Below are 22,492 nucleotides of genomic sequence, written 5' to 3' on the forward strand. Positions count from 1 at the left end.
GCCAAAAGCCCTCTGGTACATTATAAATATTTATCTCTGGGAAGCTCTGATGCTCTTTCCCGACAGAGGGAAAGGAGGCGCTTGCACGGTTGTTCTGCCCCTCAGAGAAGGCTGTTTGTTGTCCAGGATGGTAGGCTTACCCAAGCTTGTCTGTCTTTTCCTAATTTCCCGGGCTCTTTTGTTGTATGTTGTTTTGTGTGTGTGAAAATGCGTCTACCAGGAATGGTTTCTGGGGATAGGAGAAGGGAGGGGAGAGGAAAGGAAGCTTCTTTCCCCCCTTTTGTTTGTTTTTGGCGATCATTAATTACTCTGGGTTGTAATTCCATCCATGGTCAGATGACATGCCTTGTGACTGGTTTATTTGGAGGCTGATGATGAGCTGTCTCGAGCCTTTCCACAGGGGAATATTGACTTGGGAAGTTCCCAGTCGGTTCTGAGGCCATGCATGTTGCCTTCTGTGGTGAACGGCCCCCGGGGCCCTGCCAGGCTGGGCCTCCCAAACCCCGAGAACACCCCTGCACAGTTAGGAACTTCCTCAGTGCTGCCCAGATCTGGGGTCTCCAGGGCCTGAAAGCTGCCTCTTTAGCCAGCACTTGTTGTCTTGTCTTTCCTTTTCGCACTTGCTAGGACGGAGTGGCAGCATTTTGTTAGTCAGGCCGCAGCATGAGAGGCTGAGGTGAGTAGCTGGGGCCTCTCGCGAAGACAGTACCACCTTCTTTCCTTTACCCCGCGGAGTTGCAGTTCAACAGGAAACAGGTCTCAGACCTAGATCCTTAGCATCTTTTCCCACGTTGGGTTGACACACCTCCGTGGCTCCCGTCTTATGGTCAGACATTTGTCGTCCTGTGGTTGGGGGTTTCAGCCAGGACCCCCGGACCACCTTCTGTACCCAGGAGGCAGCAATTCCTCTGCTTCCTGAAGTGGCCTGGCTCGGCTTGCCTGATCTCTTACCGAGCGACCATCCCACAGGGAAGCCATGTTCTGAGAGCCGCCCCGAGAGGTGACACTGCTGGGAGCGCCTCTGCATCCTGCTGTCCCCCTGAGGGGCCTGGCCGCCAGCGTCAGCGCTGGCACTCACCCGAGGACGGTGCCCACGCAGGACTCTTCCTAACCCATGGCACGCTTCCTCCTACCTGAGAAAATGACACCCTTCCCTCCTCGTTTTTGCGATTAAACACAGACACGGCAAGATTCGAAGGTTTGAGGAGCTGGTGGGAAGGCCCCTCATCCAGCTGACTGGACGTCACAGTACCCTGTTTCTGGGAGCGAACGGGTCCAGCCAGAACAGAAGATGGCCAGGTTGGAGGGGCAGAGGCTGAAGTGCGGGGACAGTGTTTTACTACTGGTGGTGGTTGTTCTCACACCAGGAGATAGTGTGGCCCTTGGCTGTGAAGTCTGGCTCCTGCCTCCCTTTGAATGTAGTGCAGCTCAAGGTGGGTTCCCAAAGAAACCCAAAGATTTGTTGTTTTTGTTTGTTCTCTAAGATCCCTGCCTGATGGTAGTGTGGGAATATGGAGAGCAATTTCCTGGAAGCTGGCTATCCAGTATGTGGATGATGGAGATCTTTCTTTAGCTACTACTGTTCATCCTCAAGTTTCCTTGTCATGGTGTGAGCGGCAGACCCTCTATGAGCTCCTTGCACTGGGGGCCTGGCTATTTTTGTGCACAGCCCTTTGGGCCATACTAGTCTGGCCACGATGTTCCCTGCTTTGAGGAGTTTATGACCCATAATGGGAGTAGGTAGTGGAAGGGGAGCACCGACTGACATGAGAGCATTAGCTAAGCCATCAGAGACCCGAGTTCTGGGATCAGCGTTGCCACTTAGCTCAACAGTGTGACTCCTGACAAGGCCCACTTCTTCTTTGGTCCTCAGTTTTCCCATCTGTGTAATGGGTAGATTGACTCTCCCTTCAGACCTATTATCCTAGATTATTCTGTCCTCTTTGGTTTTTTTTTTTTTTTTTTTTTAATCATATTCTCATGGGATTCTGACATGGTAGACATGGTAGGCCTGGATGCTGGCCTTTGTTTTGAATTTTAAGGATGTCTAGTCCTTTTTCTGGGACATTCTTCCCCATGCTTTATAGATTTCATCCCTTTGAAGTCAATTCTCTCACCTATTTATGCCTTAAATCTCAGTGGTCCTAAGTGCTGTCATTACAGCTGTCCCCCAACCAACCAGCATCCTCTCTGGGCCATCACTGTGGCTGTCACTGCCATTTACCAATAGTATTGCACCCTCAGAAGGGCCTATCAGCACCGCCATGTAATTCCCACAGAGAGACCATGACGGCAGGGATCAGAGGCCAGAGGAACAGGGCCCTTTAAGAGAATCTCACCCTAATCACTTCCAGCCTTCCTGGTAAGCATCTTCCTCTTTCTAGCAGTGACATTTACAACTTGGCGTCTTATTTCACGATTACATAAAAGAATAACCGCCTAGACAGATGCCCGCACAACAATGCAGGTTGCATGGAGGGCTTTCAGTCTCAGGATAGAAGGGGGCATCTCCCAGCCTCAGCCCTAAAGGTAGGAATAGGCCAGTCCTTTCACAGGTGGGAAGCAGTGAGTTCACTCCTAGCCAGTTCACCTCATCTGGGAAGGTCCCTGTTGACAGAAGTATCTGCACCTTTTAGCAAACTAAGGTACTTGACAAACAAGGAGTTCTGTAGCTATAAAAGCATGTCGAATTCCTGTGTCTTAGGGCTACGCATGACCTTTTCTGGATTCACTCCCAGCTGGTCCTAGAGGGCAGGGAAGGTGCTCAGATTTTTTGGATGGGCTTTTAAGACGAGGCCAGGGCTCTGCCCTCCCAGCCCATTCCCGCCCTCAAGGAGCACTCTGGCCAAGGTGGTGAGATCAGGACACAGGTGCCACGACCTTGACCAGGGCCTGTCCAGGTGGGGCAGGGAAGGAGGCATTGGGGCTGCTCCTTGGAGAATAGGTTGGATGTACATGACCTTGAAAGCCCAGGGAGTACACACAGCACATGGTAGGCTTTCAAGGAAGGCGACCAGCTGGTTGACTGGCCTCTCGGCCACTGGGAGTTTCTTTAGCTTTAGCGAAACTGCTTGCCTGTAAAAGACCTCACTTAAATTTCACATCTGGCCAGCTTGTTGATCTGCTTTTTGTCTGTCAACGCCCTTGGCACTTCTGTGTGCCCCTGTGCGGGTAGCAGGGGTGCCGGGCCTGCCTCCCAGGAGCTTCTCTCTGGTGAGAGGGGAGTCGGGCTCCACTGGAAAGGGTCTCTGAGCTTTCCCGTGAAGCTGACTGAGGTTCAGATCCCAGCCCTAGCACTCATTTGTTGCGGGACTGTGGGCTGTCGTTTCAAACTTTTTGAAGACTGTTTCTTCATCAGAACGTAGGAATAACTCAACCTGTTGGGTGGTTAGGAGAAATAAGCTCGTGCCTGTGCAATGCTGGGTGCTTAAGAACCACTCACGGAAAGGATGCCTCCATGTGGCTGTCATTGGTGGCATTAAAAGTACCCCTGGGGCCATGAGGATGACATGAACCCCTTCCTCCATAGCCCTGTCAGTGCCTCAGAAGTCCCACCATATGTTCCCCAGGCATCCCCATCATCTGGCTAAATGCCATTGTCTGCCTTCATTGACAGAAACTGTGATGACGTCCTTTCTTTCCGTGGGATGATGACGGTGCCCTCCCGTCCCTGTCTCATTAGTGCTCCCCTCTACTGTGCGTACTGTGGATGTGGGAGCTTGGGGCACAGTCAGGCAGAAAGAAAAGGAAAGAGGGGGCATGTCTGCTATGGGGCCTCCCCAGCGTGACTTCTTGGTGGTTGTGACTCTCATTCCTAGACATTCTCTCCAGGGACATGGTGTTCTTCTCCAAGCTCACCATCCGGCTCCTTCTCTCTGTTCTCCAGGACCGCCTCTGAGAGCAGCAGATGCCCTGAGGCTCTGGCCTGTGGCCTGTCCCTATTCTCCACTCCTGGTGGAGGGCAGCTTTCTGGGAGAGAGTGAAGTCACCACAGCAGCTTCCCAACCTCTGGACCCCTGAGTCATCACCTTTCCTGATCACCCACCCATTTTCCTGCACCCCTTTCCTGCAGGGCCAGAGAAGTCTGGCTCTGGTACCCCCCTCACTTTCCTCTGGCCTAGGCTACCGGGTTCTCACCTAGTGTAGCTTATTTTTTTCAAAACACTCACGTCGGACGTCAACTAATGTTCTTTTTCTGTGCCACAAAGGAAAAGAGAACAAGAACAAATGAATCAGTTTTTCTGGAATCATAAGCTATGATTTCTTCATAAACGAATTTAGAGAATGCCTATTGAATTCCACAAACATTCCTGAGTGTTTACTGACCACCAAGGCCCGCAGTATGATTGAGTGGAGGCTGAGATGCCAAAGATGGGGTCCCTGTCTTCAGAGGGCCTCCCCGGACAGCCTGTCCTCAGACTGTCGTCGTGCCCTGGGGAGAGCCTGATGGTGGGTGTTGGTGGGCATCGCTGAGCCTCAGCTGTCCACCCCTGCTTAGGTGTCAAGGCCCAGCCCACGTCTCCTGCCTCCATGAAGTCTTCCTTGACTGCCTCAGTCATCAGTGAATTCCCTGCTCAACAGACGCTGGATTCCTGCTGTGCTCTGCAGCCTGAATCCAAGACGTTTCCCATCTGTTGTCTCATCTTCCCGATATCACAGGCTCAGGGGGCCATCGGATCACCCCCACTTGAACAAATGGGACAGTTAAGGTTTAGGTAAGTCATTTTCCCAGGGTCCCAGAAGTAAGCAGCAGGAAAGCTGGAACTTGCAGTTGCGTGTCCTGATTCCCACCTCAGGCCCCCTCCTCAGTGTAGAGTGCTTTCTCTCCTACGTTGTTTGACCCCAAGCACCCCCTCCTTGGAGCCCCTGCAGCCCTGCCCATGTCATGCACCAAGTTCCTCCCTTCTTAGTTCCAGCCACCTGTGTGTCACTCCTGGTGGGAGGCAGGACAAGGGTCCTGGGCAGCTGGGTCCTGTCCCCTGACGCCACTGCCACACAGGAGCTGAGTCAGGCTTGGTCGGGGGGGTGTCGGGTGGAGGAGAGACCAGAGCTGGTGCCTCCCTCCACCCTCCTCACCCTGAGTCATCTGGAGGCAACGGAAGCAAACAGCACTTACATGCCGGGTAATTGTGAGACTCAGTTTGTCTAATTATAGCTCACTTTGTCTCTCAGACAGTGGAATAAAAATATAACTGTGTCCGAGGTCTTTCAGCGGTGCTGTCGGCCTCTGAACTTGGTGCATGTCTGGGTTTGAGAAAGTACCAGTCAGTGCAGGTTTCCAGCCCTCTTTCTCGTGGGTCATTTACCACCTGTGTCCCACAGAGAAACACCTGTAAGCTTTGAGCTTTCGGTAGGGTATCCATCATCCAAGCATCCAGGCTGGTTCGTTTTGAGAATGGAGCGGCATGCTGTTGAAAGTTACACCAGGACAGTGGGCCCGAGGCGGAGCATACGGTCTCCTTGTTCTAGGAAAAAATGCATGTGTGCAAGAAGCGGGGTGGCGGGGGGCAGTTCATGAAGAGTCTGATGCAGAGTGGGTCGCTGGGGCACGAAGGGCCTCTGTTTCCAGCGACAGCTCTGCATCATTCCAGGACTACCCAGAGTGATTGGATACCTGCTTCTGCTCCCTCCCCTCATTTTCTGCCTGTGGCTGAGCCTCCCAGGATGTGTGTCTGCATCTTATTGTTTTCTTTCTCTTTCCCCCAGAGATCCTGCGGATAATTCAGCTGGACCTGGACCTGAAGTACAAGACCAACATCCGGGAATTGTTTGAGGAGTTTGACAACTTCCTGCCAGGCGCTGTCATCGGCATAGCGAGAGAGATGCAGCCGGTGTACAGGTAGGTTTGTGGCAGCTGTGGGGGCAGTGGCGTCCAGGATCTTCTCTAGCCCCTCATCTCCTTCCCCTGCCCTGCTTCCCACAGCAGACTGAGATTTATTTGTAGACAGTTTTAAATTTCTTAATCTGCACTAAATCTCCTAGAGACACCTTTGTCCTTACTGCATATATGGTGACTAGTATGGCAGGTGGGTCTGCCCCAAACTGTAGCTGCTGCCTCCTTCTTTTTGGGGAGTTTGGAGCCTTTTTCTCGTAGAAAGCTGAGCTGCTTGGGTTGTTGGTTCTGGTTAAGCTCAGAATTTTACAACCTCAGGCTTTGTATAGCTTTAATTGCCTCGTCTGGTGCCGACCAAGGTTTTCTTGGCCTCTGAGTTACCAGTGACCCCTCCTCTGTCTGAGCAGAACCAGTGTATCAGTGTCTCGTGAGGAGGGGAAGGCCTTACAGCTTTGCAAGCCCCAGCTGGGGTCACCTCGTCACTGTGAAGAAAGCCTCCAGTGTGATGCCGTGTGCTTCACTGTCAAGCGCATGGGTTGTAGAGAAGCCCCAGCACCTGAGAACCAGGAGACATGCTCAGGGATGTTTACTGCAGCATTGTGGGCAGTGGCCAGTAACTGGACATGACTTAACTGTCCATAGATGGCAGAATGGATAAAGAAAATCTTTTTATCCAGCTGAGTACCACACAGAACCACAGAGAGCCAGTGGACACACACCCTGCCGTGCAAAGTTAATTGTATCTGTAGAGGTGCATGCCATGTGGCAAAAATTATAAGGAAAACCAAGGCAGCGATGATCCCCCAAGCCGGCCTGGTGTTCCCTATGGAGGGGTGGGGGCCTGGTGGGGAGGAGGACCTGAGCGCAGGGTGCCGCTGGAGTACCTCAGTCTCCTGTCTCATGTGTGTACTGTATGCTTTACGGTGGAAATGAAGGAAAGGAAAAGACACCCTAGAAGTGTTTGTTGAAACTAGAACCATGGTTCTGGGTCCGGAGAGTTCCATATTGCTGACTGATCCTCCTCCCGGTAGTCCTCCCAGTAGTGCCAGAGCTCACCCAGAACCTAGCTGCCTAGAGCTGGAATTTCACCATCCCCCTTGGGCTGGCCCGCCCTTTGTTGTCTGAGCAGACCCTCCCTCCGGCTCCCTGTGGGCATTCTTGGAGCCAGGCCATCTTTGGAGAGCTGTGGGGCACAAGCTGCTAGTGACCCCAGAGCCCTTGTTTCCCCTAAACAAGTGGGGAAGAGTGACAGTTTGCTTGCTTGTGACTATTTGCAAGACACAGATCCCATAACAGGAAATTCCTGCGAGGCCTCTGAATGGGCTGATAACTCCCAGGCCTTGTGGGCTGTTTGCCCTGACGTCATCCTCTCCCAGGCTGTCCCCCAGTCACACAGCAGAGCCTCACAGTCTGCAGGGAACCGGAGGGGAGGGTTTAGGTAAACACTTACCACTTCAACTCAGAGCAGCCTTCAAGCCTCGTTCCTCCCCTTTGTACAAGGTGGACCTTATATTAGGGGTTCTTGAGGGTTCTTCATTTAATACCCAGAAGCAGTGGAAGGAGCACCGAACTCAGAGTCCAGAGTCCTACGTGCTAATTCCCTATGCTTGGAGCTGGGGTTCCTCCAGCTGAGGATGGGAGCTGGTGTGCTGTATACCTCCCTCCCTCCGCTCAGCACTGTGATCCTACTCTCCCGACCCTCACCGTCGCCTTGTGGTCTTTCCTCTGTCCTGAGGCTGCTGGTCTGCTGCTGGGCTCCTCACTGCTTCCTAAGGGCCAGGGTCCCCAGGATACTTGCACCAGGCTCCTGATTAAATCCAGTCAGAGCCTTGGGGCCTTCAAACCCTGGTTTGGAATCTTCTTGCGCAATAGAAATGGAAATGTGATCCCATTTAAACAGTATTGGCCAGAATTTATGTTTTTGTAGATCCAGGATTTCATTAATGGTGAAACTTAAATCAATTTAATTATCTGGACTTGTCAGAAGAAATCTCTGAAAGATTTTAGATCCAAAATGAAATTGAATTTTTCTCACCTTTGGAGTCTTTAATTATCATGTGCAATGAGAAAAATGAGGCCTCTGTCGCTGCGGGCAGAGTCCCAGCCTGGCCTGTTGTAGGGCTTGTGCACTCACGATCCGCAGAAACGAAAACTCCTCCGTTATGTGCTCCCCTTTCCCCTTACTTACCCCCCCAGCAGCTGAAACGTTTATAAATCCTCTAATAATTAAGTCTGCAAATGACGGCCCTGCTCAAATGTACATCCTACTGGCTCTGGGTAATTGCCTCTGAATATTCACAGCCTCGTGCTGGGGCTGGGAATGGTTTGGTTCTGCCTGGGCCGGAGGCGGAATGGAGTGTGGGGTGTTTCTTCCACTGGAAAACTGGAGACACCAGTGGCCCAAAAGAGTAAACGTTGGTTGTCTGCACCTTTGGAGCCTGTGCCTGGTTGTGTGGGGTGGCGGTGGGGGTTGGGGGGTAGGAGGGTATGGGAGAAGAAGTGGGGGAGGGGGAGGGTATCGAGCATAAGCAGGGAGCATGAGGACAGACAGAGCCTGGCCTTTTGCAGGAGCAGGCAGACCCAGCCCCATGGCTTTGAACCTGGCCACCACCGCTGGTGGGGCATCCCCAGGCTGGCATCTGCCCACTCGTGTGCTACTTCCTGTGCCCTCCTTGAGGAACAAGGAACCAGTGGGGGTTCCCACAACTATTTAGTCTCACTCCCTAAGTGGTGGAGTGTGAGGTGGGCAAATGTTTTATCATAAGCAAAATCTGCTAGCATCTACAAAGAGGAAAATTTAGAAAGAGAACAACAGTACAGAAGCAAAACTTGACTGTTTAACTGAGTGCATTTTGATCTGGAAACTCACTAAGCAGAAATAAATTTGGATCTCCTCAACTGTGTTATTTTTATAGTCTCTTGCCTGACAGTTACTGTACTTCAAAAGGGCACATATTAAGTCATTTTTATAGTTGTTTCCCCTCTATTGTGCACCGCAAAGAACGTTAGGAGCTTGGAGGAGGGTGGAGGGAAAAGTCTTTCTCATTATTCATTTGACAAATAACTTTTTTTGTTTTTCTGATTTTTACAATTCTCCCACCAAAGTTCCACCCTCTCCTATCCCAAAGGTACACTAAACCCACTGTGCTTTCTGGGAAATGATGGATTGTGGGATGCTAGGATAGTGATAGAGGTACCTTTTTCTCTTGGGTCCCTGTCAGGATTCTGTTGAGTCAAATGTCCCGTGACCTTTCTCATCTGAAAATTGGGGAGCCGTGGTCATTTCAGGGGAAATGGTCTTGAGCTTTTGACTGCTTCTTTGTCAAGGAGCTAGACCACTGGACAGGTGGTCTTCATAGGTGATGTGTTTAGTTGGGTGGGGCACATGACGGAAAGGAGAGAATGATCTAGTGCTTTCTCTATAAGCAGAATGGTTCCTGTAAAGAGATAATGTGTTTTTACATGTTAGTCCAGGATACCATTTTGAATTTGCTTCCTTATGAAGGTATTGGAAAAGCAAAGAAATCTGTTGGGCTCTCTTTATGTAGTCTATAACCTTATAAATGTGTATTAGCGGGCAAAGTCACTTGATGCAGAAGAAATTGCATTTGGGTTGTACCTGGAAGGTCTGCATTATAGTCCCATTTTTCCTGAATTACCTGCCAATGCTTTGTAAGTTGCTTGATTATTTGACCCTCTGTTTTTTTTTTTTTTTTAATATTTTATTTATTTGACAGAGAGAAATCACAACTAGGCAGAGAGGCAGGCAGAGAGAGGAGGAAGCAGGCTCCCTCCCTGCGGAGCAGAGAGTGTGATGCGGGGCTCGATCCAAGGACCCTGGGATCATGACCTGAGCCGAAGGCAGAGGCTTTAACCCACTGAGCCACCCAGGCACCCCCTCTCTGTTTTGTTTTTTAATCTATAAGTGGGGATAAATATAACTGAAGCACAGAATTACTGGAAAATTCAAATGAACAACATGCATGAAAGCTTCTGGTATGAAAGGGATGCTCAGCAAAGGGCACCTGCTCACTTTCCTCCCCTAATCCTCACAACTTTTCCTTGTGTTTTCTTTTTAAGATTATTTGTTCTACTGGATACCTCTACTCTACCCCACCCCAACCATATGGGGTTACCAGTTAAAATACACAACACTCACCAAAGTTGGATTTCAAAAGAACAACAAATAATTGTTTTATGTAGGTATGCCCCAAATATTGCGTGGGGACTTATATACACAAAACAATTATTTGCTGTTTATATATGTGGTGCCCTGTTTTTTGTTTGTTTTGCTAAATCTAATAGCTCTATCCCTACCCCAAAATTAAAACCTCTTTTTCACAGAAGGGAATGATCTGCGTGTGTGAGGAAGACAGAATGTGTGTGTGTGTGAGAGACAGAATGCATGTGTGAGAATGTGTGTGACAGAGAATGTGTGTTTGTGAAACAGAATGCGTGTGTGAGTATGTCAGAGGATGTGCGTGTGTGAGTATGTCAGAGGATGTGTGTGTGTGAGAGTGTGGTGTGTGTGTGTATATGTATGAGACAGAGAGAATGTGTATGATAAAGAATGTGTTTGTGTGAGAGACAGAGAACATGTGTGTGAGAGAGTGTGTTTGTGATAGAGAATGTATGTGTGTGTGAGACAGAATGTGTGTGTGAGAATGTATATGACAGAGAATGTGTGTGAAAGAGAATATGTTTGTGAGTGTGTGTGTGTGTATGTGTGTGTGTGTAGAGGAGCTGGGATCACAGCCTTTGGTTATGGTCTTTATGTCTTGGAGCTGGCCACCTGAGGAGCTGCTGAATGGGGGCTTTGTTGGTGGGGGCCCCAGGCTTCCGGTTCATTCTCTGTTGGCTCCACAGGCCAGCTGTGTGCTGGTCGGAGCCGAGACCCACCATGAGGTGGAAGCAGCAGGCTAATCCTGTCAGCTGCTGATAACACACCACAAGGCAGGAATTTGCTTTTGTGTTAAGTATTTTAATAGTGTCTACTCTTTCGCCTTTCTAGGTCACGTGCTTTTTATTGCTAGCACTGTGTCGGCCTAGCCTCTTTCCAGATGCTTGGAATGGAAATGTCCAGTTTATCTGCAGGCTGCCTTATCCCGTTCCTAGGACTGGTGAAGGGCTCTCAGGCGAGCTGGGGAGGAAGTGAGGATTTAGCACGGAGGTATGAGAGGAGGCTGTGAAATGACCCCACCCATGCCACTCACAGCTGTGTGACCTTGGGCAAGCCTCTTGACCTCTCTGAGCTTGAGCTTCTTTAACTGAGAGATGGAGACTATAGCACTGTGTAGTGGGAAATACGGTGGAGTTGGCTGGAGGATGAAATCAGTGTGTGCATAGTGTCTGGCATACAGTAGCAGTCCTTAGCGGTCCTGGCAGTTTTCTCCTGTCCCAGCTCTACCGCTTACTTGTTCTGTGACCCAAGGGAAGTCCTTTAACTTCTAAGCTTTGAGTTCCTTCTATGTAAAATTGGAACAACTAATAACTTAGCATAATTAGTGCTAATAGTTTGGTTTCTCAGCATCTGAACTCCCTGCCTGTGTTTAAGGAATTCCCTGCCGGCTATGCCAGCATTCCTTCAAGGAAGACAGAAAGCCTGATACTATATTTCCTGCACTTGCAGCTGGGGTGTTGGTGATGTGGGCCCCTCCTTCCCTCCCTCCCCTGAGGAAATCAGTACCACGAATTTCATATCTGTGCAGGCGGGTTTTTAAATGTTTACTTTATACCCTAAGCAATATTGGCTATTTGCAAAACAGACAATGTTACAAGGAGAAATCAACTAGTCCCCAATAAAGGAGGGTACTTTTAGTATGCCTCTGTGGGAAACCAGGAGCTCAGAGGTGGGGGAGCTGTGCACGTAGAAGATGGCAGTGTGGTTGCAGCAGAGCAGGGAGGAAGTGGGGCAGGCACCCTAGTCCCTGTTTCCACTGTGATCCTGGAGGCTTCCCCCCCACCCCACCGCCCGACCGCTGGGGTATTTCAGTGCCCTGCAGATGGTGGACTGCTGGTTACGCCGCCTGCTTCTGGACTCCAGCCTGTGGCTCTAGCCCTGATCACCAGTGAGGTTTGTGTTCTGGTTCTGCCCCACCGAGATGTTCATCTCATTTTTTAACCCTCCTGTGTCCTTTTCCCCTACTGCAGTCCTTGAATTTAAAAAAAAAAAAAAAATCATTGTGTAAAAGTAATGTATTTTCATTAAGGATCTGAGAAGTATATGAGGATTATTATTTTTCCAGAAATTTTCTACAAATTTACCAGTAGTTAGGTATGTTTCAGTGAACTCATACTTTATATACTGTTGTGCATCTTTGTTGTTGTTGTTGTTCACTGCCTCAGTGTGTCTTGGCATCCTTATACCTAACTCAGTATTTCTGTATTAAGCATTACTAGTCTCCCAAAAGGAAAACTTCTAACATACACAGAAACAGACAGTCACGTAGTCCGCCGAGTGCTTCGATATTACCGTGTTCATGGAGCTTCAACTGATGAAGTTCTAGAACCTCGATGGACTGAGGTCTGGAGCCGATGACCAAGAAAGAATTCTTGAGACATCTTTGGTGCAAAATGGTGGTTTATTAAAGCACGGGGACAGGACCCGTGGGCAGAAAGAGCTGCTGCCCCAGGTTGTAAGGGATGGCAGGTTATGTACCCTGCGGTTGGGGGAAGGTGAGGGGAAGAGAGGTTTCAATGGAGTTTTCATATGCTAAAGAGGGCCTACAAGGAGTATCCCGGAGGTCTTCAGGCTTAATCGATGTGGTCTTTTGGCAAGCCGTTAACATCAAGGTAGTTGGGAGATTCCTGGTGGAATGTCACAATTCTGCTATCAAGCGTCTTTTGTTAGAGAGATTTAGGTTCTGAAGAGATTGAACTATACATTTCCTTCTACCTCAGCCTCCTCCTGTTTTGTCTATGGAGGGGAGGGCCTGAGGAATGTTACACACTACCGAGGTGAGCGGGTGGAGAGGGGGTGCAAGGTGCCAGCTTTTGCTTTGTCCTCAGCCAGCCTCCTGCTCCCTCATCACAGCCATTAGTGGCCCTCAGCTGCTCTGGTTTCCTCTGTGCCCCCAGCCTCTCCTCTTCCCCCTTCTCTGCCACCTCTGTTATTTTGAAGCTAATCCCAGGCAGCATACCCTTGCATCTATAAATGTCGTTTTTAATCTTTTTTTGTTTGTTTGTTTGTTTATTTTTGTTTTTTAAAGCATCCTCTCTGCCATTGCCGGGTCTGGGCGGAGGAGGGTTGTGTGAACTCATGGTGTCATTTTGTCTTCAAGTTCCTCGGTCTGAAATCAATTTGTATGAGGGAGGAAAGTGGACAGGCACGGCTCTAACATCTAGCCAACCAGCGTTTCCCGTCTCTGTCCAAATCGTCTCATGTCAGGCTGTTATTTCAACAGTCACGTCTGGAAAGGTTGACACTGATGTAAATTCAGGTCCACTGTTCACTGGGCATGAATCTGCTTTAGGAGGGAGCCCTACCACCACCATCATTTCAGGTAGTAGCTTCTCTTTTTTCCCTCTGACACCCGACAATGAATTTCTTGGCTCTTGTTCTCATGGTTTTTGTTTTTTTAAAATTAACCAAGATTGAACCTGTCAGTTTCTATTAGAGTTAAATCTGAGTAACAGAGAAAAAAGGCTGCCACCTTTTACAGTAGTGACTGAGAAAGAAGCTGAGTATTTTTCACTCCTGGGGCAGCGGAAGGCTGGCCTGCTTGGCAGAGCCCGTGGGATCTGGAGGCTGTGACCGAGGCCCTACAGAATTCCTAATAAAAGAGGAGGTAGACCTAAAAAATTCCCCCCATGAGGTGGAATTATGGTCCCTAATGTAAGGTGATTATGAAGGGACTGTGTCCTCTGGGCGAGCTGGGGCCTCCCCAGCACCTGCTGAAGGCCACGGGGCCCGGGGAGGCTGCCGAACACTGGGTGCTGTGGCACAGGTGAGGGTCCTGGTCCAACACGGATGGGCTTCCCTGCTCTGCAGACACAGCTCAGTTCAGATGTCTTGGCTTCCCACCCGTTAGCGGTACCAGGGTGTGGGGTGGGGGGGGCACTGAATCCACGAGAAACCCGTCGTGTGGAACCCGACGCAGATGCCCCATGAAGGAAAGAATGAGGAAGCAAGGGAGCATCAGGGCGTGACCAGGTGGCACTTTCTCTTCAGGCTGTGTGGACCGAGCTCCAGGCACACAGTACATGCCGCTGAATACACGAGGGGGCACCAGTTTAGTCTGATGAAGCCCGCCTCCTCAGCGGCATGTGGGCCGGCTGTTAGGGAGGGGTCCACAGTCCCACCGTGGCTGTTCCTACACAAAGTGCTTCCGCGTTTGTTTGTTCAAAGACAGTCCGTGGGAAACACTGTTATTCTTGATTTTCACTGGGCTCATCAGGCGCATGAATGACACGATTAGGTAGAGTTTATGAGGTTCAGAAGACATGTCCCTGCTTTCAAAGCCATTGCCACGTGAAGGAGGCAGGGCAGGTAAGAGTAGGGGAGGCCCCAAGGGCAAGTCAGTCCTGTTACTTAGAGGTCTTCCTCTGATGAGCCACAAAGATGCCTTGCTGCAGGAACTGTTAACGTCACCATGTGGCATATACATCATTCTGGCTTAATATGCTGCCTTCAGAATCCCAAGGGGTGTGTGTGTGTGTGAGAGAGAGAGAGAGAGAGAAAGAGAGAGAAAGAAGTGAGATGTTTCTTTCTTCTGAAAGGCTTTTTGGAAGGGTGCTGGGACCGCTACATGGGCGGAGCCTCCAGGAGGCCCCTAGGATGGACCAGACTGTGTGCACTAGAAGTCTCCCTCAGTAGGCTTTTGCTGAGGCTCTGGCTGAACAGTAGAGAGAAACTAGACCCTGTCTCTCAGAGGTTGCTGCCTAGTTGGTGGGACCACCTCCCCACATCGTTCTACTGGGAGGTGGGCCCCGGGCAGGTGCTCCCAACTGAGACCCGGTAAAGGATAATGGGCCGGGAGGACTGTCCCTGTTTGCATTACTAGAACGTGTTTCTTCTGCCAACGAGATCTCTCATTGAGAGATCCTCATTTGCAATCCAGGCAAATGGTCAGTGGCACATGTAGAAGAGGGATGTTCTGTGACAGACAGTGTGTGGAAAGGACAGTTGAGCATGGCTGGCTGCAGGTGGGAGGAGGGGGATTAGAGGGTGCCTCCGCAGCCACCACAGGTACACTGGATAGTCAGCCTCCAGGCCCTCTGCCTCCAGGTTAGCTGCAGAATTAGCCACTGCAGAAATAGCAAGCTTTCAAACTGGACTTGAGTTTGAAGTGAACACCTTACCTCCTCTACCTGCACTGGGTGCCTTCTTTAAAGGAGCCATTTACTGTTGGTGATAGAGCGCCCCTATAATCTGCTTACAGGTGGCAGAACTGACCCCTCACTATTAAGGAGCTGCCCACAGGAGCACTTTGCTCCAGGGACTCAGCCTTCCCAAGTGTCTCCATCCTCGAGAATTTTTTCTCATTACTCGTAAAAGAGCAAGCTTTTTAGGAACTAGAATTGCTTTCTGTAGAACAGTTTGCCTGAACATTTGGTATGTCCTCCCTGCTGCTGATGAGCACTCATTATGAGGATACTGGTCCTTATGGGCTTCCCGAAATGTGAAGTCCCAGAGATGCTCATGGGGCCTCATTACTGTCAGTCGGTGTGGTGTGCGGCATTGGTGCACTTGACTGCTTCTCTGCCTCACTAATTCCCTGTAAGGAAACACTGCCACCCTTCATAAAACGAAGCCTCCTACCTGCACAGAGTCGAAGCACGGGAAGCCCTTTCCCTGATGCTGGGACCATTTTATCTTCTTTGACCCAAGACTCCTGAACTGGGAACTGTAAAGAAGACAATACAGTTGTGGCATTCTACTTGGCTTGGCAGCAAATGAGATTTGCATGTTCTTCATGGGACTGTAGTTCATTGGTATTCAGCTTCCAGGGAGTCTGGGAACTAGGGTCTAAGGAAGGTAAGGACGTGACGATGAATCATTTTTTAGAAGGAAGAACCAGAGCAGAGGAGAAGCTTCTCCATTTTTTTCTGCTTGTTCCTTCTGACAAGATGTCATAGGGTTTGGGAAGATGGTGGTGTGACCTTGGTCATTCAGGCCGCCACTCTCCTCACCCTTTCAGCTGCTGTCCAAAGTCAAAGGCATCCTATAGTTGAGCAAGCAATACACTTGTGTATACAGAGTAGAGACTGCCTTTGAGGCCTCTGAGTCCCCGGGAGATTGGGATTGCCAGCCAGAACCAGGGCAGGATTCGTGGGCCAAACGCAATGTCTGGGTCACCTATGATTAGCTGCACATATGGATGCCCACTGGTCACCTGCGAAGACCAGACTGGAGGAGCCCCACTCTCCGGTCCTCGCGCCGTGTCATACTCAAGACCATATGGAGGTGAGCGGTGGTTTTATATAAAATTGTAAAATGAGGGGGTTTGGGTAGGCTCTCAAAAGGGGATTATTTGGTGAATATAGCCTATTGTAACAGGCACAAGAAGAGACTGTCTGTGATTCAGAAAGTCAGGATACAGGCTATCGCAGTTTAGTTTCAGGCAAATGCCTCCAGGAAGTAATACAAGTTTTTGAAGATTTAGAAATGGATTGTGAAAGAGAAGGAGGGAAAAAATTGGCTGAAACCCCATCTATGTCCTGGACCCTGACTGGTGTTTCTGATGTTTTCATTTATTTTGCATGAATATGGGCCCCATGCTACCATATCTTCTGATTTCCACCCCACCCCCCAAGGGAAGCCAGAAATCTCTGTTGTTAATGTGAAAGCTTCTGATCTTTAAATATTGACAATTAAGCAAACAGTCTGCAAACTGTGGTGTACTGGATCGAGCTCAAGAACTGCCCGTTGGAGACTTCGAGTTTAAACGTTCACTGAGGCAAAAATGGGTGAAGTGCTTCTACCAGTTTGGCCTAGACCTTCTGAAGACTTTGGTTATCTGGTCCTTGGATGCTGATGGCCACAGTTTGGGGTGCTTAAACTTTCTTTTTCTCAGATGTCTTCTCCTATCACTTGAAGTAGTTGGTTTTGGTTGGTAATTTAAATTTCATCAGATGAGGGCGCCTGGGTGGCTCAGTCAGTTGAGCGTCTGCCTTCAGCTCAGATCATGATCTCATGAGTCCTGGGATCAAGCCCCATGTCGGGCTCCCTGCTCAGCAGGGAGTCTGCTGCTCCCTCCCCCTCTGCCCCTTCCCACCGTTCATGCTCTCTCTCATTCTCTTTCTCAAATAAATTAAATTTTTAGAAAAAAATTCCTTCAAAAGTTTTTCTAACTAGGCTCAGAATCACTTAATAATAAAGTGTCAAGGCCAAGCACAATTCTTGTGCAGAAATATAATTTTGGAAGAAAATAATAAGATCCCCAGACTTAACCATTTATCAGAACTGACAACTACTTTAACTGTACCATGTATAAGAACACCTTTAAACTCCTCCTGTGTCTGCAGATGCTTTGGGGAGATCAGAGGGAGGGAGGAAAGGAGGGAGGGAAACCAAAGGGAAGAGGGAAGGGGACAGGAGAGGTCTGGGAGCCATGTGGCTGCTGCTGCCTGCTCGCTGCCTCGTCTCACCTCCTGTCTGTTCAGTGCTGCCTCATGAACAAACTAGGGTGGCACCAGACCCACGGAAACCCCAGTCCCAAAGCTTGCTGCCTGCTTTGGCGTGGTAGTGAGACATCATTAACTACACCCAGAGTGGCCTCTTGGACGGCCCATCTGGAGAGTCTTCTCCCTGCTCTTCGAGCCACAAATACTTGTATTTCTCATGGACATTTTTTTAAAAAAAATATTTTATTTATTTGACAGAAATCACAAGTAGACAGAGAGAGAGGGGGAAGCAGGCTCCATGCGGAGCAGAGAGCCCAGTGTGGGGCTCCATCCCAGGATCCTGGGATCACGACCTGAGCCGAAGGGAGAGGCTTTAACCCACTGAGCCACCCAGGTGCCCCTCTCATGGACAATTAATTGGTGTCTCCTTCTGTACAACTAATTAGATGTCCTTTTATTCAGTTGCCTAATAGAAAATGTAGAACCACACATGGGGGATGCCTGTATCAAGCTCATGGCTCTCTAGGGGATGCATTTTGGCATCTTTGCTAGCTAAGAGAAATTCCTCCTGGAACAAAATCGGGGATAACATTCAAAGGAGAGGAAAGAAGGAGGGTAGGAAGGAAGATGTGTGCCGTCTTCATTAGGCCCTCCCACTAATGATCCCATTTTCTGGATCTGCCTGACTATAGTAAGTAATGGTAAACATCATGAGAGGAAGTACAGCATGGGTGCGGTAAACGTTTAATTTCCCGGTGAAATTATTGTTTAAGCTACAACCCTTCGCATGTGGAAAGGGGACGCTATTGATAATTACACTAGGACGAGTGTGAGCCAGCCCTGTCCTGGACCGCCCCAGGACGTATCCTCATCCTGCCCTCGAACTGGCTGAGCAGGGAAGGACAGAGGGAAAAGGACGGGGTGGGGGGGTGGAGGTGGGAGTGGAGGCTGGGCAGGGCAGGGCAGCCGGGAGGGCTGACGTTCCTGGAGTCAGAGATGCTACTGACGCGGGCAGCGAATCTGGACCCATCACCTGCTGCAACCAGGGAGGGGGTGTTGCATCATTCTTGGGCTGGCATTTGGCCTTTGACTGGCCTTTCCAGGTGAAGAGGAAAAGCGCCCCGTGTCTCTAAATGCGTCTCACCACGCCTGCCCCCTGCATCTCTGGGTAGCCCGCGTGAGCCCCCGAGCTGCAGTCTGGCCCTGTGTTGAATGCGCAGATTGGACTTCCCGTGTGGGCTGGTGCTCATGCCTTGTGGAGGCCGATTTGCTACTTTGGAGAGTCCACCCCTGGGATCTGGCCATAATTCCGTGCAGAAGGAGTCAAGGGAAAGAAGCATAGGCAAGGCGACGGCCTCTCGAAAGTGTAAATGCTTTGTGTTCACCATTGATTTTTGGCAGGTCTCAAAATTCCCAAGAGCCCTCAGTGCACATTAGCTGCCTATGGGAGCCTCACCCAGGCTGCGCCCCTGAGCCTGTGATAGGAAGGCTGACCCTGTGCTTCCGGGCACGCTGGAGGGCCTAAACACACTCCTAGCAGGGGTGTCTCCTCTGCAGACGAGGGTGGAGGGCTCAGAAAATGGCCCCAGTGCCTCCCGAGTAGGCTTGTCCGTAGGTCTGGAGCAGAATCTCCAGAAGCTGCCAGGGGCCCCGTCTGGGAGAGATCAGTGGGGGCGGTAGGGGAAGGCAGCACAGCCCATCTCTGGGAGGGGAATGGAAACTCAGGCCCCCGTTGCCGATTTGCTCCTGTGGCCCGGGCTTGATATTAGCAAGATGGAGAACACCATGGGCCATGCATGTGAGCTGGGCCTCAGTTCGGGGTCCTTTGGGGGAGGTGGCCCTTGTCCCCTCATCTTAGCACATCTGGGTTTCTCCAAGGTAATGTGGGGACTAGCAGCTCAGTTGTGAAGAATTCCACAGGCATTCGTTGAGGGTCTGCTCAAGGCCAGTCTTGGCGACGAGTCCCAGGGCCTGCCGTCAGGAGTGTACAGCCTGGAGAGCCGGCCCCACCAGCAGCTGAGGGTTGGAGCAGCCTAGAAAACCCCCTGTAACAGTGTCTTTGGCCATACTTCCTTAGCTTAGAGCTACCTCCAGACCTGGCTTCCTCCTTGCTCATTCTGACCCTGGGGACCCGGCTTCCCTCTCCATTTGCCACACTGTTTCTGCCTCTCAGAAGTCCCTCAGCCGGATTGTCCACTTGGCTTTCAGTTTCATTTATTATGAACAGACTCTTGGATGACTCTCACTGATGTGTTCTGCAGCCAAGGGACAGCCTACCCCATCCCTGTCCCCAAGTTAACTTCACAGGCTCTCCAACTCTTTTGAGCACCTACCCTATGCTAGTAGGCATTGTGCTAATTCTAAAGCCACTTTGGCCACCAACTTAGGGACCTCTGCAGTCTGCCCCCACCTTTCGCCTTCTCCCAGCAGCTCTCCTGTGCCTTTTGTCTCAGCTGTACAGAGCCCCAGCTGCCTCCCAGACAGGTATCTTGCTCACACGTGGGACCTTTGGGTATGCTGTCCCTCCATCCTGCCATTCTGTTTACCCTCCTCATTCTTCAGGCCACCATTGTTGAAAAGCCCCCCGAGGGCCTCCGTGGTCCCAGCCGTCCCCGCAGCTCCTCAGCTCCGACTGCGCTGAGATCATGCAACAGGTCATGACTTAGAGGACAGGTATTTCCTATGTACACCGGGGGACAGGGCTTTTGACTACTAAAACATTGTCTTTTCCTCCAGCCTCACAAGTCCAGCCTGGGGGGCCTTGGACTGGAGCCCTTCCTTCAGCCATTATCCAGCTCTGGTCCTCGAAGAACATCTTGGGTTATTTTTAAATAATGGCATGAAGGATCGGGGGAAGTAGGGGGAACTGACTTGTAGCATAGGGATGAAGCCAAATCATTAGTTTTTCTGGAAATACATATGCTCTTATTGTACTCTGGAGATAGACTAGAATGTTGGGAAATTGTCCGAGCTTGAAGTCAGAGGTGGGGACTCCTTGTTCCACTGCTTCCTAACCATATTACTTTGTATAATGTACTTAAAGCTTCAGTTTCTCATCTGTGGAATGGGGGTGCCTCAGCATATTGGTTATAAAGTGATTAAGTGATTTCTGCCCCCGCCCCATCTCGTGGCCTATTTGAGATACATAACTCACATGTCCCTCTACAGGCAGAAAAGATGTGTTTGGAAAAGCTTGTCTGGTGTTTCTGAAGCTGGAGTTTGTGCCTCCTCTCTTTGCCTATTTGAGAAGCACTGGCCTAAATCCTTGTGGGTGCTCAATAAATAGGAATGAAATCCTGTCCTGGACACATTGCACAGCGCCAGGCCCTGGGGGGCTCTGTGAGCGTTATCTGCCCTGTCCTTCTTCTTCCTGTCCTGCACAACCCAGACCTTCCCTTGGTGCCGGACAGTAGTGGAAAATGTTCCCACAACACAGAGAGGTTGCTATGGAGAGAGAGAGAGAGAGAGAGAGTGTGTGTGTGTGTGTGTGTGTGTGTGTGTTTTTGGGGGAGGGCAGCTTCAGAAGCCAGAAGGAACTGGTCCTGACTTAGAAAGGGAGTGTGTTGTGCAGGAAGAGGGCCACATCCTGCCTTATACGAAACTGCCACTGTCCCTTTCCTCTTCACGGTTTATGGGCCAATGTGTGCCCTTGGTCTTGATGAAAAACATGACTTGGCTTTTCTGTCCCATGGTGCAGAAGACTCATGCAGAGGGCCCAACGGCAAAGGGGTAGAAAGTGGCCCAGTTGGAGCCAACGGTGAGTAGCCACCTATGCTTCGTAGATTACAAATTGCAAACCGTGTACACCAACCCGGGGTTGAGGATTTTTAGAAGCACCAGTGCTAAAGCGTGTCAGGCTTCCCCTTGTAATGTGCCTGTCCCTCCACTGTCCCTCCATGGCGTGTCCCAGAAGGGTCACACCCCACTTTCTCTCTCTCTCTCTGCTTCCTCTTGTCACCTGAGGGCCCCTTGTGCACCCCTGCTTCTCCAGGCCAGCTGATGGGACCACTTCCTCTGCAGCCTGGCAGCCTGCAGTCATTGTGCGGGATGACCCAGGGCTGCCTGCCGCCGAGCCTCCGTTTACAGACAGCCTCATGTGACTTGATCGAGTTGAAGTCTAAGCACCTCCTTCTAGACACTTGCTCTCTAGGGGCCTTTCTCATCTGGAGAACCTGTCTTCTGGATCCAGACTCTTGTGATTAAGATCTTACCATCCCATGCCACTTCTGTTCCAGAGGCAAAGAATAAGGTATTTGCTTTCTTGGGCCTCCCTTTGGTCCTTTCTCATTCACGCATGAAGTCCCCACACCCGTTGACAGACATGCTAATGGCTGACACCTGAGCAACTAAGGAGGGCCCTGCAGGCCACGGGCCATGAGCTCCCCACTGCGGTGTCTTTGTTCCTGCCCGTGGTTATGACAGTGCTGCGTTCCCTCAGGGTTGAACCACGCTCAGTTTTTGCAGGTTGGTTTTATATCTGCTCCTTGTACGAACTCAGCAAAGGAGGGAGGCAGGTAGTGTTTTCCCATTTTGCAGAAGAGACTGCACTTGGGTAGGTTAAATTTGCCCAGGTCACCTGGTCATTTCTAAGCCTCAGGTCCCTGGCTCATGTGCCCTGCCTGTCTTCTAAGCACCTGAGATCCTCGGGGGATGGCTTCTGGCCCCTGCCTTTATATAGTTCCCGAGTTATGAAACGACCAAGATAGAGAGGTTTTGCAGCTTCATAGTTGGCCACCTCACAGCCTGGGTCACCAAGTTCCCCCTTTTTTGGGGATTCGTAGAATAGACTTCCATGTTAAGACAATGCCAGTCTTTTCATGAAACCATTTCAGATGACTCAAGTTCCTGCCTCTGTGTTGGAACTCCATATAGACTGCAACAATCACATTTGGGCAAAGGCTGGATTTCTGCTCTAACGTGTGTAAGTCCCTCCAGCAAAATGGTTTTATCACTTTTTCTCGTGGCACAGTGACCTCCCTGGTGATACCGTGATGAGTGTGTCATGAACAAGTCTGTTCTTAGGGTTTTTGATCTTTGGGGAACCTCAGTTGTGTAGGTTTTAGTGTGAATTGTGTCCAGGCAGACTCCTTAGGG

At 50.3% G+C, this 22,492-nt stretch overlaps 1 protein-coding gene across 1 annotated transcript in view; it reads left to right on the forward strand.

Moving 5' to 3' along the window:
• The window catches only part of XXYLT1 (xyloside xylosyltransferase 1), a 159,507-nt gene that overhangs the window by 85,835 nt on the left and 51,180 nt on the right, over nucleotides 1–22,492 (forward strand). The window contains exon 3 of the mRNA XM_046003874.1: nucleotides 5,707–5,839. Within this exon, the coding sequence (XP_045859830.1) occupies nucleotides 5,707–5,839 (133 nt within the window). The remainder of the gene's footprint in view (nucleotides 1–5,706; nucleotides 5,840–22,492) is intronic.

Source organism: Meles meles, chromosome 4, assembly GCF_922984935.1.
Source record: "Meles meles chromosome 4, mMelMel3.1 paternal haplotype, whole genome shotgun sequence".
Lineage (NCBI taxonomy): Eukaryota > Metazoa > Chordata > Mammalia > Carnivora > Mustelidae > Meles > Meles meles.